Source organism: Bufo bufo, chromosome 9 (assembly GCF_905171765.1).
Source record: "Bufo bufo chromosome 9, aBufBuf1.1, whole genome shotgun sequence".
NCBI lineage: Eukaryota > Metazoa > Chordata > Amphibia > Anura > Bufonidae > Bufo > Bufo bufo.
The window spans coordinates 33,449,398-33,465,535 of record NC_053397.1 but is presented as its reverse complement, the minus strand read 5'-3'; the positions used below and the strand labels follow the sequence as shown (position 1 = coordinate 33,465,535).

Genomic DNA, 16,138 nt, shown 5'->3' with positions numbered 1-16,138 from the left:
TCTGGCCACCCTAGGGGCAGGCTGCTGTGGATGTCACAGTTAAGGGGACGGTCCACTATGGAGGTCAGTGTTAAAGGGATTCTGTCACCTCGTTTTAGCTTATAGAGATGCAGACATGCACGGCTAGATCACTGCTAGCATGTCCGCAATATACTTGTCCTATAGGGCTGTGTGCTTTTATTGTGTTTAAAAAATGATTTTATAGATATGTAAATCACCCTGGTAAGGAGCCCATGGGGCTGTTCTAGCCTTCGTGGTGCCCAGCCACGCCCCCTGTGAAGGAGCCCAGCACCGCCTGCGTCCTCCGAATCTCCTCCTTGCTCACAGTTAGATCGCCGTAATATCGCGATGAGCGAGCTCGCGCACGCGCAGTTCCTTCCCTGAGGTTGATGCCAGCACAGGGAAGGAACACTATACCGGCACTGCACGTGCACGAGCTCGCGCATCGCGAGATTACGGCAATCTAACTGTGATCTAAGAGGAGATTTGGAGGACGCAGGCGGTGCTGGGCTCCTTCACAGGGGGCGGTGCTGGGCTCCAGGAAGGTTAGAACAGCCCCTTGGGTTCCTTACCAGGGTAATTTACATATCTCTAAAATCATTTTTTAAACACAATAAAAGCACACAGCCCTATAGGACAGGTATATTGCGGACATGCTAGCGGCGATCTAGCCGTGCATGGCCGCATCTCTATAAGCTAAAACAAGGTGACAGAATCCCTTTAAGGGGCAGATTGCTGTAGAGGCAACTGTTAAGGGGACGAGGTGTTGTGGAAATCACTGTTAAGGAAATGGGGTACTGTGGAGGTCACTAATAAAGTGGTGGCCGCTGTGGAAGTCACTGTTAAAGGGGCGGGCTGCTGTGGAGGTCACTGTTAAGGGGGCGGGATGCTGTCGAGGTCACTGTTAAAGGGGTGGGGTACTGTAGATGTCACTGTTATTGTCGATACTCTTGATATCTTTTAACGATACACACGGGTCCTTCTGCTAGTAGTTTTCTTTATTTTCATAACTATGAAAATTGTAGATTCACACTGAAGGCATCAAAACTATGAATTAACACATGTGGAATTATATACATAACAAACAAGTGTGAAACAACTGAAAATATGTCATATTCTAGGTTTTTCAAAGTAGCCACCTTTTGCTTTGATTACTGCTTTGCACACTCTTGGCATTCTCTTGATGAGCTTCAAGAGGTAGTCCCCTGAAATGGTTTTCACTTCACAGGTGTGCCCTGTCAGGTTTAATAAGTGGGATTTCTTGCCTTATAAATGGGGTTGGGATCCTCAGTTGCGTTGAGGAGAAGTCAGGTGGATACACAGCTGATAGTCCTACTGAATAGACTGTTAGAATTTGTATTATGGCAAGAAAAAAGCAGCTAAGTAAAGAAAAACGAGTGGCCATCATTACTTTAAGAAATGAAGGTCAGTCAGTCAGCCGAAAAATTGGGAAAACTTTGAAAGTAAGGGCTATTTGACCATGAAGGAGAGTGATGGGGTGCTGCGCCAGATGACCTGGCCTCCACAGTCACCGGACCTGAACCCAATCGAGATGGTTTGGGGTGAGCTGGACCGCAGAGTGAAGGCAAATGTCACGGATGGTGTACAGGAAACAAGACAATGCAATATAATCAATGACTCACTGGATCCACAACTAAGGAACAAAAGGGAGAACCCTGCATGGACCTGACAGACTCTCCCTGACTGCTCAGCCTATGCGAACACCCCAAAGGTGAATGGTCGCATATCCACGTACCTCGACTATCTAACACCTGAAGACCCTACAATAGTGAGGGGACACGACCACCGGCTCCCTACACAGACACGGAGGGAGACAGGGTCACCTGGATCCAGCAAACAGAAAATCACAAATACATATACAGCACTTATCTTGCAGACGACTGGGAACTAGGAACAGCAAGCACACACTCCAGGAAGTTGTATAAGCCGCACACTACTGCATTATGGGGAGGAATTTAAAGGGAAGCAATCAGTCCAACTGCATGACAGCTGAGATAGGCTAACGAGATGAGGAACTGAAACCAAAACAAGGAAAACTCAAGGAGGAGGTTCTGAACGGTTTCTGTCAGAGCTTCTCAGCTGTCTGGTTGTGACAGTACCCCTCCCTCTACGAGTGGACTCCGGACACTCAGAGCCCACCTTCTCAGGATGGGACCTATGGAAAGCCCTGATGAGACGAGTGGCCTTAATGTCCGTCACTGGGACCCACATCCTCTCCTCAGGACCATAACCTTCCCAATGAACGAGGTACTGGAGAGAACCGCGGACAAGACGAGAATCCACAATCCTAGAGACCTGAAATTCAAGATTCCCATCAACCATAATCGGAGGAGGAGGCAAAGGCAAGGGTACAATGGGTTGAACATAAGGTTTCAATAAGGACTTATGAAAAACATTATGGATCTTCCAAGTCTGAGGAAGATCATGAGAGTAGGCAACAGGATTGATGACAGACAGGATCTTGTAAGGCCCAATAAACCTAGGACCCAACTTCCAGGAGGGAACCTTCAATTTGATATTCTTGGTAGACAACAACACCAGATCACCAACATTCAGGTCCGGACCAGGCACACGTCTCCTATCTGCCACACGCTTATATCTCTCACTCATGCTCTTTAGATTATCCTGAATCTTTTGCCAAATAGATGACAGAGACGAGGAGAATCTGTCCTCATCAGGTAAACCAGAAGACCCCTCTCCCGAGAAAGTCCCAAACTGCGGATGAAACCCATATGCACCAAAAAATGGTGACTTATCAGAGGACTCCTGACGACGGTTATTTAAAGCAAACTCAGCAAGGGACAAAAAAGAACACCAATCCTCCTGATTCTCTGCCACAAAACAGCGCAGATATGTCTACAGATTCTGATTGACGCGCTCTGTCTGGCCATTCGACTGCGGGTGGAAAGCAGAAGAGAATGACAACCGAACCCCCAAGCGAGAACAGAAAGCCTTCCAGAATCTGGAAACAAACTGCGTGCCCCTATCCGAGACTATGTCTGAAGGAATACCATGCAATTTGACAATGTGGTCAATAAATGCCTGCGCCAGCGTCTTAGCATTGGGCAAACCAGGAAAAGGGATGAAATGCACCATTTTGCTAAAACGGTCCACCACCACCAGAATCACAGTCTTTCCTGAGGAACGGGGCAGGTCCGTTATAAAGTCCATTGACAGATGTGTCCAAGGACGGGAAAAAATGGGTAAGGGAAGGAGAGGACCTGATGGCCGTGAATGAGGGACTTTGGCACGAGCGCAAGTCTCGCAGGCTGCCACAAAACCCTCAACCGACTTACGAAGCGCAGGCCACCAGAATCTCCGAGCGATGAGATCCAGTGTGGCTCTTGCCCCCGGGTGCCCAGCAAGGACCGTATCGCGGTGTTCCTTAAAAATCTTGTGTCTCAAAGCGAGAGGCACAAACAACCTCCCAGGAGGACAAAGATCAGGAGCCTCTGACTGGGCTGCCTGCACCTCTGCCTCCAATTCAGGAAAAAGAGCAGAGACCACCACACCTTCAGCCAAAATGGGACCCGGGTCTTCAAAATTCCCACCTCCCAGAAAACAACGTGACAGGGCATCTGCCTTCACATTCTTAACCCCAGGGCGGAACGTGACAACAAAATTAAACCTTGAAAAGAACAAAGACCATCTGGCCTGTCTCGGGTTCAGACGCTTGGCTGACTCCAAGTAGGCCAGATTTTTATGGTCAGTAAACACGGTAATAGGGTGTCTGGCTCCCTCTAGCCAATTGCGCCATTCCTCAAAAGCCAACTTGATGGCCAACAATTCCCTATCTCCCACATCATAATTTCTCTCTGCGGAGGAGAGTTTCTTTGAGAAAAAGGCACACGGTTGCCATTTGGCAGGAGAGGAACCCTGAGACAAGACCGCACCCACCCCTACCTCAGAAGCATCAACCTCAACTCTGAAGGGTAAAGAAATATCAGGTTGTACCAGGATGGGAGCGGAAGCAAAACTCTCCTTGATATTAGAAAAGGCCTTACGTGCCTCTACCGACCAGGAAGAAAAATCTACCCCCTTTCTGGTCATATCAGTGAGTGGTTTAACAACAATGGAATAATTCAAAATAAATTTCCTGTAATAATTGGCAAAGCCCAAAAAACGCATCAGCGCCTTCTGATTCTCAGGAAGCTCCCACTCAAGCACAGCGCGGACCTTCTCGGGGTCCATGCGAAAACCAGAAGCGGAGAGAAGAAACCCCAGAAATTGAATTTCTGGAACCGCAAACACACATTTTTCCAGTTTCGCGTATAATTTATTCTCCCGCAGGATGAGCAAGACCTGACGTAGGTGTTCCTTATGAGTTTTGAAATCAGGAGAAAAAATCAAAATGTCATCCAAATACACTAATACAAATTTTCCCATTAAATTATAAAAAATGCTGTTCACGAAATGCTGAAAAACGGCTGGGACATTCATCAAACCAAAAGGCATAACCAAATTCTCAAAATGGCCCTCAGGGGTATTAAAGGCCGTCTTCCATTCGTCTCCTTCTCTGACCCTGACCAGGTTGTATGCCCCTCTTAGATCTAATTTGGAAAAGACTTTAGCCCCAACAACCTGGTTAAACAGGTCCGGGATCAGAGGAAGCGGATAAGGGTCACGAATAGTGATACTGTTCAGCTCCCTGAAATCCAGACAAGGTCTTAAAGAACCATCTTTTTTCTTAACAAAGAAAAAACCAGCGGCAACAGGTGACTTCGAGGGTCATATGTGTCCTTTTCTCAGACTCTCAGAGATATAAGCACGCATAGCGACCCTCTCAGGTTGGGAAAGATTGTATAAACGAGATTTAGGCAGCTTGGCACCTGGGATGAGATTAATAGGGCAATCGTACTCCCTGTGCAGGGGCAAATCCTGAACTCCACTCTCAGAGAAGACATCCAAAAATTCAGAGAGGAAAGGTGGTACAGTCTTAGTAGAAACCTCTGAAACAGATGTCGTGAGGCAATTCTCTCTGCAAAAGTCACTCCAACCATTTATTTGCCTCGCTTGCCAATCAATGGTGGGGTTATGTTTAGTGAGCCAGGGTAGCCCCAACACTAGAGGAGTAGGCAAACCGCTAAGGACGAAACATGACACATCCTCAACATGAGCATCACTCACAATTAAACGGATATTATGAACTATGCCCTTTAATGATTTCTGAGAAAGTGGAGCGGAATCAATAGCAAAAACAGGAATATCCTTTCCCAAAGTGCATACCTGGAAACCATGAGTTATTGCAAATTGATTATCAATGAGATTGACAGCTGCTCCACTATCCACAAAAATCTCACAAAAAATGCTCTTGCTCTCTAGCGCCACCCTAGCAGGCAGGACAAAACGGCAACTACAAGCAAACGGAAAACCTTCAATTTCCGCCTCAACCCTGCCAATAGTAACAGACGGAACATTTTTAAAAGATTTTTTGTTTCTTTATTACTCCCAGAAAACTGCCTGTATCTCCTAGAGGGACAAACATTTGCTAAATGATTTATACCTCCACAACAAAAACAAACCCTCCCATGCGAGCTGAATCTTCTATTGTCAGAGGCAATCAACCCCAGCTGCATGGGCTCCTGCTCAGAAGGGGCTGACAGCGACTGAGACCCCTGCGCACAGAATGAGACCGCTGCACTGTCCCGGGACTGAGTATGACAGGAAGGAGAGATCTCTCCTCTCTCTCTAAGACGCCTATCAATAGGAACGGCCTGAGACATAGCAGAGTCCAAGGAGATAGGCCTCTCATGAAAGGAAAATGCATCTTTCAATCCCTCTGAAAGACCATGGCAAAATTGACTTCGGAGTGCAGCATCATTCCAACCAGTATCAGCTGCCCATCTCCGAAATTCTGAGCAGTATATCTCTGCGGATTGTTTACCCTGGCATAACAGACGCAGTCTAGACTCAGCCAGAGCAATACGATCCGGATCATCATATATCTGACCAAGGGCTAAAAAGAATTCATCCACTGAACGGAGGGGCCGTGCCCCCTCCGGCAGCGAAAAGGCCCAGGACTGAGCGTTACCCCTGAGCAGTGATATAATGATCCCCACCCTCCGTTCCTCATCACCAGAGGAATGGGGAAGAAGGCGAAAATGGAGTTTGCAAGCCTCTCTAAAACGCACAAAATTCTCACTACCCCCGGAGAACGTATCCGGGAGCGAGATCTTAGGCTCAGAACAAATTCCATGAACGCAAGCTGAACCGGTCACTTGAAACTGAGAAAAAGTTATACGGAGATCAGCTACCTCCAATAAAAGACCCTGTAAGCGTTCAGCCAAAAGTGAAACCGGATCCATGCTTGAGACGGTTTTGGCGGCTTATAATGTCACGGATGGTGTACAGGAAACAAGACAATGCAATATAATCAATGACTCACTGGATCCACAACTAAGGAACAAAAGGGACAGCCCTGCATGGACCTGACAGACTCTCCCTGACTGCTCAGCCTATGCGAACACCCCAAAGGTGAATGGTCGCATATCCACGTACCTCGACTATCTAACACCTGAAGACCCTACAATAGTGAGGGGACACGACCACCGGCTCCCTACACAGACACGGAGGGAGACAGGGTCACCTGGATCCAGCAAACAGAAAATCACAAATACATATACAGCACTTATCTTGCAGACGACTGGGAACTAGGAACAGCAAGCACACACTCCAGGAAGTTGTATAAGCCGCACACTACTGCATTATGGGGAGGAATTTAAAGGGAAGCAATCAGTCCAACTGCATGACAGCTGAGATAGGCTAACGAGATGAGGAACTGAAACCAAAACAAGGAAAACTCAAGGAGGAGGTTCTGAACGGTTTCTGTCAGAGCTTCTCAGCTGTCTGGTTGTGACAGCAAAAGGGCCAACAAGTGCTAAGCATCTCTGGGAACTCCTTCAAGACTGTTGGAAGACCATTTCAGGGGACTACCTCTTGAAGCTCATCAAGAGAATGCCAAGAGTGTGCAAAGCAGTAATCAAAGCAAAAGGTGGCTACTTTGAAGAACCTAGAATATGACATATTTTCAGTTGTTTCACACTTGTTTGTTATGTATATAATTCCACATGTGTTACTTCATAGTTTTGATGCCTTCATAGTCATGAAAATAAAGAAAACTCTTTGAATGAGAAGGTGTGTCCAAACTTTTGGTCTGTACTGTATATATATAATTTAAATTTTTTTACATTAATCAAGGGATAACCCATTTAACTGAAAATGGGACACATTGCGATACCAGAAATAACCGTGAGTGGTGCTGTTTCTGACAAAAAGTGCTTCTGTAGGGTTTCTATCTGTGCCTTCGCACCGCAAAAGAGTAGTGCATGCACATAGGCCATGTGACTGACGAACATGGAGATCCATGGCCTATTCAGTTGGTTGTTGGGGTACACAGAGCCGGACCCCACCAAGCTGATATCGATGACCTATCCTGAGGATAACTCCTAGAGTTCGGAATATGTCTGAGCTGTCAGTGGGCGGTCAGGCCCTGTTACTTCTGGGTATGCCTCTGAGTGACCCTCTGCTTCCACGCATCTCACAGAACAAGGTCATTTTAGGGCGAAATGTTCTGTAATAACGTATTAATAAGCTCTGAATGTGGCTTTGTATCACAATGTTAATCAATACATGTTTAGCTTGCGCTGAGAAGCTACTTATACGAGAAGGTTGTTTAAAACGCGGCTCGGTGCATATTCTGGCTACTTTGAATTAACCTTTTAAAAATGTCACGGCCACGTTTGCTTGTATTATATATAAGGGTCTGCGTGGCCTTTTAAATCTTGTGAAGAAGGAAGATGGCTGTAATATTGACTGTTAAATCACCGCTTGCTATTACCTGATGTGTAGGCTACAGAAGCCGCTCCAGCACCGGGAAATAACCGAATAGCATCCGAGCGGATGGCATTTAAAGGTCGATAAATCATAATAACGCCGCTGAATACCTTTTGTTTGTGCCGATGGACATTTCAGCACACGCTAAACGTGAAGGAAGGTGAACGTATGGCGCTTTTATCACTCAACCCTATGCCTTGTTTATCAGAGTAATGGCTGTAAGAGCCGCTGATATGCAAATGGAGCCCTTGAACCACGGTCATAATAGAAAATATATTCGCTCAATAAACAGGAGATGACTCTGAATTAAAGCCGATATTAAGTATTACATTAGACAAATAAATGGAAAATGGAGTTGCTGTTCCCAGGACTCTGAGGCAGTCTTGATCTCCGGACTGTGGGAGTCCCATCCGATTAGATTTATATATGTCATTAAAGGGGGCTTCTGGGATTACTATGGTTTTCACCACATAAAAGGTTAGTATATAAAATGAGAATGCTCGGACTGGGAGAAAACGTCTGTATGTGGGTAAGTAACTGCTGAGGGATAGAAAACAGAGGGTGGTTATTAACGGTACACACTCAGATTGGGTTACTGTCACTAGTGGAGTACCTCAGGGGTCAGTATTGGGCCCTATTCTCTTCAATATATTTATTAATGATCTTGTAGAAGGCTTGCACAGTAAAATATAAATTTTTGAAGATGACACTAAACTGTGTAAAGTAATTTACACTGAAGAGGACAGTATACTACTACAGAGGGATCTGGATAGATTGGAGGCTTGGGCATATAAGTGGCAGATGAGGTTTAACACTGATAAATGTAAAGTTATGCACATGGGAAGGAATAATGCAAGTCACCCGTACATACTAAATGGTAAAACACTCGGTAACACTGACATGGAAAAGGATCTAAGCAGTAAAATTAAGCAGTAAAAACCAGTGTCAGGCAGCTGTTGCCAAGGCCAATAAGATAATGGGTTGCATCAAAGGGGCATAGATGCCCGTGATGAGAACATATTCCTACTACTTTACAAATCGCTAGTCAGACCACACATGGAGTACAGGACAGATATAGCAGAGCTGGAGAGGGTCCAGAGGAGGGCAACTAAAGTAATAACTGGAATGGGGCAGCTGTACCCTGAAAGATTATCAACATTAGGGTTATTCACTTTAGAAAAAAGATGACTGACGGGAGATCTAATTACTATGTATAAATATATCAGGGGTCAGTACAGAGATCACTCCCATCATCTATTTATACCCAGGACTGTGACTGTGACGAGGGGACATCCTCTGCGTCTGGAGGAAAGAAGGTTTGTACACAAACATAGAAGAGGATTCTTTACGGTAAGAGCAGTGAGACTGAGACTCTGCCTGAGGAGGTGGTGATGGTGAGTACAATAAAGGAATTCAAGAGGGGCCTGGATGTGTTTCTGGAGTGTAATAATATTACAGGCTATAGCTACTAGAGAGGGGTCGTTGATCCAGGGAGTTATTCTGATGCCTGATTGGAGTCGGGAAGGAATTTTTTCCCCCTTAAGTGGGGGAAATTGGCTTCTACCTCACTTTTTTTTTTTTTTTTGCCTTCCTCTGGATCAACTTGCAGTATAACAGGCCGAACTGGATGGACAAATGTCTTTTTTCGGCCTTATGTACTATGTTACTAGATGTGCCCATGTGATTGCTTACCTCATCTGCAGTGAGCCACAGAGGCAGTGCGGAGGATAGGAGTAGGGAAGGGTGCACTTTTTTTCCACTCTGGGGCACTCCCTGGTATTGGGGTTCTCCTGCCTGATAGTGTTTAGGGGTGCCCTTGGTGTTAGTGGTTGCTGTGAGGTGCAAGGTAGGTTTCCCAGAAACTTGAGTCAATGATGAAGCCAGATTTGATGCAACAAGATAATGAGCCTCTATGAGCAACGGGGGAGTTGCTGATACACCTAGAGGCTCTGCTCTCTCTGCAACTGCCTCTAGGTGTAACGGTAACGCCCCCATTGCTCCGTGAGGCTCATTTGCATATATCAAAACTTAATTTTTCTCAGCAATGAGGGCACATATGGACATGGGACCAACACAGATGCCTTCAGCTGCCAAGCGCAGATGCAACAGGTCAGCCGGTTGCATAGGCAGAAATCTGCTGACAGATGCCCCCTTTAAAGGTGTTTGCATCTGTTTGTGTCACTTTCATCAGAGAACTGTTATTTTTAACAGGAGAAAAAGTCCTGCAAAAAGTACTTTTTCTCCTGGCAAAAAGAACTGATCTCTGACTGAAGTGAGACAAACCGATGCAAACTGAACATAACTGATGCTCAAAATAATAGCTCTCTTTTTATTTTTATTTTTCTGTTCTTCTGACGGATCAGAACAGGAATCTAAACGGTGATGTGACCCCCGGCTTTAGTCTTATTGGCTGGGACATGACCTCTGGAGAGGGGCCCAGTTAATTTTTTTTTATTTAGTGGCCATTCACTCCATTAAAGTCTACAATAGTTATTTATTTGGTAAACCCCATTAAACAGCGCTTTCCCCCTATAGATGCTCCCATTCTCTTATCCTGCGCAGTATTTCACATGTAAGTGATGTTACCTTCAGAGCTGCTCTTCTCACTCTCCTCCGGAACAGAAGTTACAACTAAAGTCTATGGAGAGCCTTTTTTTTGTCATGTTTTCAAAGAGACTTACCCAGCAGCTAATGTCTTGAAGCAAAAACTATACCTATATACCTATACTAACCCCTAAAGATTTACTGTTATTATGCCGCCATGTGGGAAATAAAGAAATGTCATCCAATATCATCCACTAACCTACAATGCCTGGTAACAAGTTAAAGGGGTTATCCAACCCTTACAATGCCCCCCAAAATGCCCGTCACTTTATACAGGTTATCCTTACCCCGCTCACCGGCACCCACGACGCTCCTAATGCCCGCACGACCGCCGCTGCATCCCCCTGCCGCGCGGATCAAAACATCCGACGACAGAGGGGATCAGCCAACCGGGAGGTTAGTTCCCGTCGTGGCCTGCTATTGGCTAGACACAGCGGTGGGCATCAGGAGCGACACGCGGCTTCCGGGGAGCAGGGTAAATATAACTTGTATGTGGTGCCCAGGCATTTTGGGGGGTATTATAGGGGTTGGATAACTCCTTTAAAGGGAGTCTCTGGGTTCAGAACTGAAACCAGACATAATCTCATCTTCACTCTTTTAGCATGACTGAGTGGAGCATCGGAACATTTCATGCTCCGATGCTCACCCTTGCCATGTGCTGCATCGTGCAGGGCAAGGTCTGTTTTGTTGACATTTTTAGTATTTGAGGCAGAGGCTTCTGCCTAGCAGTGATCCCGCACAAATGGGCGCTCTATAAAGTTACCCTGAGCTCTATAAGAATGCTGATTTATGCCGGTGATATCACCGGGATCAGTGCTAGGCGGAAGTCTCTGCCTAGCACACTCTTGTGAAGCCCGGTATGTCACCGGTAGTAAAGAAAAAGCCCTTGCCTGAGTGATGCAGTACAAGGTAAGGGGGAGCATGAAATCCTCCGATACTCCACTCATACTGTACATGCTACATGAGTGAAGATCAGGTTTTGTCCGGGTTCATCTCCAAATCCGGACAACCCCTTTAATGGATACTTGGCAATCATCTTTCAAGGGTTTGTCATCAAACTTTAAAGAGACCCAAAATATGACTATACATTGGTATTTTATAGTCCTCATACCTAGTGCCCTTCACTGGAATGATGGAGCCTCTATGGCCAAGATCTGGTCCCCGACTCCATCTTCACAAAGATCACAAACTCTTAGACTTGATGATGGAGCTCCTCTCAGCAAGTCTAATACACACGCTCCCCATTGCCCTGCGATGAACCAGCACCGATGACGCCCAGGGCAGTGGAGAGCAGCTCCATTGGCAAGTCTAAGACTCTGGCAAACATTTTGAGAAGAAGGAGTCGAGGGACCAGATCTCAGCCATAGCAACACCATAGGAGAGGACTCCCCTGCATAACGGAATCGGGAAGGATCCGTTATGCAGCCCATAGACTTCTATTATGACCGAATGAATAATGAAATCCCTCTAAAGGCATTCCGTTATGTATTCCAACATAGAATTGCGTTATGGTCCGTGGTAACGGAATCCATAACGCAATTCACCTTTTACCAGTAAACAAAGCGTGAATGAATTTCAAAATATGAAATTCGCTCATCTCTAGTTTTAAGCTTGTTATGTCTATTTCCTTTACTTGTATGTGCCTCTTATTGGATTCATTCCTCAGTTCTACTGCACTGTACAGCATCATGGAACACTGGGAAAGGATTTCCAGAAACAGCACCACTCTTATCTATGGCTAGGTCTGGTAGTGCAGCACAGCCTTATTGTAAAATTAATTTTGCCTTGTCATTATAAAAATATTAACTAATACTTACCAAATATAATTCCATGGTGGTTGAAGAAGTCAAGCTCCTACTCACTATCATGGTTTTCTATTTTCATTTAGTGTCTTCCCGTTCATTTCACAAAGTGCTCCCCTGGATTCTCAGTCTCTGTAGTCCCGTCATAAGCAATTACAAATGTACAGAGCAGATATGATTCCCAATTTTAGGGGCCTAATGTATTTTGGATAGTACATCACTAAGACATCTCCATCCCTTGGGCTCTGAGCATACGGCTAAAGATTTATGAGCCCTCTCAGTGAATTTTCCATTGCTGGAAAAAGAGCAGTGATCATATGGTTAGCCGATATTACAGCAGGCTGCACTGTACGTAATGTCGCCGCTGACATTTCCCACATTTCTCAAAGGAATCCCTGCGGTTCCTCAATTCATAAAATTGCTTATCTTTGATTGCGATTTTTTTTCTAAGGATACCATGGGCTTCGTTCTTACCTTCATTACAGCTCAGTCTGCATTCTTTAAGCTTGAGTAAAGGGTCCGGATTCTGGCTTGTTGGGATGATAGGAGGACTGAATGCATTTAACCAATCCCTGGGTGACGGAAAAGAAGATGTTACCTATTAATGTTTTCAGTTTCACCTCTTCAAGACATTCATATCTTTATACTTCCAAGCCTCTCAGGCATGCTCTCTGATTCTTGCATTTAATTTCTAATTCTATAGTTTTGCAATGTCTCAGAATTATGTTGTGTTTTTCTCGTCATGATTTTTGCTAAATGACCCTCTTTTACTACTTTGCAGCAACTGAAGATCTGTATTTTTTTATTACCGAGTTGATATGTCCATAATAATGAAATGATATATTTTAGCCATCTGCAGCCACCACTAGAGAGAGCTCAAGAGTCAAGAGCTTATGGACTACATATCAGGATTTGAACCCAGAAACTCCTGCCTCTTATCACTGAGCTACTGGTGATTCTGGACAGCTCCTTTCCTGAATCTGATGGATAGTTTTTATATTCTTGCCTTATTTGCCTTATCAGCTCCACCTTTGGACTTCCTATTTAAAGGCTATGTACACCTTCGGAGGCAATTTTTGTTTATGATTTCATTTTACTCATTTTTGGCTAAAAATCATATTTTCGATTGGCCTTTATTAAAAATATCGACCCATTCTGTCACAAAGCGTTAACTGTTTTTCTAACTGTGTGACTGGTACTTTGACTTTGTGACGGTCATCTAATAAACCTTATCCAAACTACTAAGAGGTCATAAACACTTATTTAAGCCACATTATTACCAGTAGGATAAGAACTCAGCTATAGTAAGTGTTAATAATGTCAGAGAGCAGAGATAAGGAACCCGTCAGCTCTCCAATTGACGGAAAAGAGAGAAAATCAAGAGGCTGCTACTAGAGCATTTCAGCTATGTACAGAAAAAAGGGCTCAATATTTTTAATAAAGACCAATTGAAACAATGACTTTTAGCTCAAATTGAGTACAATGCAATAATTAAAAAAAATAGACCCCAGAGGTGTACATAGCCTTTAAGCCAGGCCTTGCCACTTCTACTACTCCTTGCTACTGCTCCTAAGCTCCCTACAAACTGTTGTGTTTATCTGTTACTGAACTTGGACTTTTACCCAACTATGGCTCTGCCTCACGCTACAACTATTGCCATTCATCTGGTACTGAACTTGGACTGTTACTGGACTATGCCTCAGCCTCACATTACAACAGCTGCCATTCATCTGTTACCAAACTTGGACTGTTACCTGACTATGCCTCTGTCTCATTCTACAACTATTGCCAGTCATCTGGAACTGAACTTGAACTGTTCTTTGACTACTTTGCTTCAGGAAACTCTAGCCATCGGGATTGTCAAAGCCACTGGACTCCTAACTCGGTTTCCAGAGCCTGACAATTCCACATATGAGGTGAGCAATGAATATTAATACTATTACACTACTGTTTATACAGTATATTGAACTTAATAATAAAGCAGTATGCAAGATGCTCTCAAGCTTCCTCTAGCTTCCTCTAGTGGTAACTGCAGCATTTTCATTCTTAGACCAGTCGTACATATTAGATTGATTTCACACCCCATTTAGCTCTCCGTTGACCTTTTCGTTGGGAGTATACATCTGGATATCTTATACTAGTATTCAGATGTATACCACAACAGATCCATTCACTTCAATCTTTTTTTTTGCCAGACAGAATAGCAATAAAATAATAAAATAATTTATACTCATCTTTTTCATCCCCTGCTGCTTCCAGTGCTACTACTTAGATCATCCCTAATTGGCTTTGATTGCTTGGCTGCAGCAATGATATGCCTATATACTTCAAGTGACTGCTGCAGCCTCGCTGGCCTCAGCAGTCATGTGCCGTATACCATGTAGGTCAGTCATTGGTTGAAGTGGTGTCTTGTGTTTAGAGGCACATCATCAGAGAATATGATGTCATGGTTGCAGCATTGGCCTTTACCTTGGCCAGTGGAAAGTGGATGTTCCCAATAATTGGCCCTCTCATCAGCCGATGTAAAAGGGCCCGATAGTGTGGGCAATGATCTGGAATGATATATTAGTCTATCTTGCACGGCCAACTATAAGAAGTATTATGGGTCTTATTAAATTTGCCTCAGCTGGAATGATCCCAAGGAAAATGTAAAAAAAATAAAAATACTACAAGACTACAGTATATTGCAATTTATAAATTTTTTTACTTTTTGTTTTGTTGCGTACTTGGCACTCATTCTCGACATGTCACAGTCTAAAGTGTGACTCAAGACTGAATAACAAAGCTGTCTTAAACTGCGAACGCCTAACATGACACTTGCTAAGACACTTTAGCAACGTGGTAATGATCAACACCAGGATTCCTTCAGATCATTGCTGGCTGCTGCAGGCATGTTGACGGCCCGACAAATGCAAGACAACCACAGCTACAAGCTGTTTTTGTAGGGAGAGCTTTGAATGTGCATGGTGGCAAATACACAATTATATTTCCATGGAACGTAAAAACATTCATATGTTCTTGATTATTATGTTCTAGACTTCCAACAGGCTGTTCATCTGTATCTGTGTTGAGCTACCCCTTATGGTCCCGTATGGAGGATGGATTGAAATCCCAGATAGCTCTGCCTCCTTTATTTTATAAAGCAGGTGGCTATAAACAGGTTAGAGTCTCACTGTGCTTTCACACAATTTCATTTAATTTAATAAACATGTAGAACATTTATAAATCACTTCATATGAAAAAAATATGCCTGCATCCTCCTGAATTAAATGCTGTAAAGTCATGGTCACTGAAGATCTTACATCCACCTAAGTAGCAGTCCACTGCCTGTTGTCAGGCAACATCTGTCCCTTCTACACTACTTATGAACATCACAGGAGCCTCTTGACTTTCTGCAAGTGTGATTTATCCCTCCTTATCAACTTTCTGAGCTGACTAAAATAAAACAACATAGTGGGAAGTGAGGTCACTGCATACAGTACTGGCAGAAAGTAGACACACCCTGCTTCTGAGAGAAATGCATGTAGCTGTGCAGCTGAAACAGGGAATAATATAGCTGAAAGAGACTTTAGGGAAGCCCAAAAAAGACCACTTCCTTCACAGTTATGATTGTACAAAGAAGCACAGCCATTATGCAGACTTTTTTGAACTCAGGTTCTCTTTAAAGATGGGTTGCTACTCATAGACCAGTGTGGAATACTTGACCCCCAGGCTAAAATTTGTACCTGTACTTGTTAACATGGGGTTCCCAACAGTTGAGTTCAAAGTAAGCTAACAAATAGTTTTCAAATGTCCATTATAATACCAAGTAATGAGTATACAACAAGCTAGAAAGATCTCAATCTGGGTTTGACTAACTGAGAAATAGAGGAATACTG

The 16,138-nt window shown here is 44.2% G+C and overlaps 1 protein-coding gene across 1 annotated transcript in view; it reads right to left on the bottom strand.

Moving 5' to 3' along the window:
* CFAP20DC (CFAP20 domain containing) overlaps positions 1 to 16,138 on the bottom strand; it is a 334,505-nt gene that overhangs the window by 11,407 nt on the left and 306,960 nt on the right. Inside the window, exon 17 of the mRNA XM_040408726.1 lies at positions 12,735 to 12,832. Coding sequence (XP_040264660.1) covers positions 12,735 to 12,832 — 98 coding nt within the window. The remainder of the gene's footprint in view (positions 1 to 12,734; positions 12,833 to 16,138) is intronic.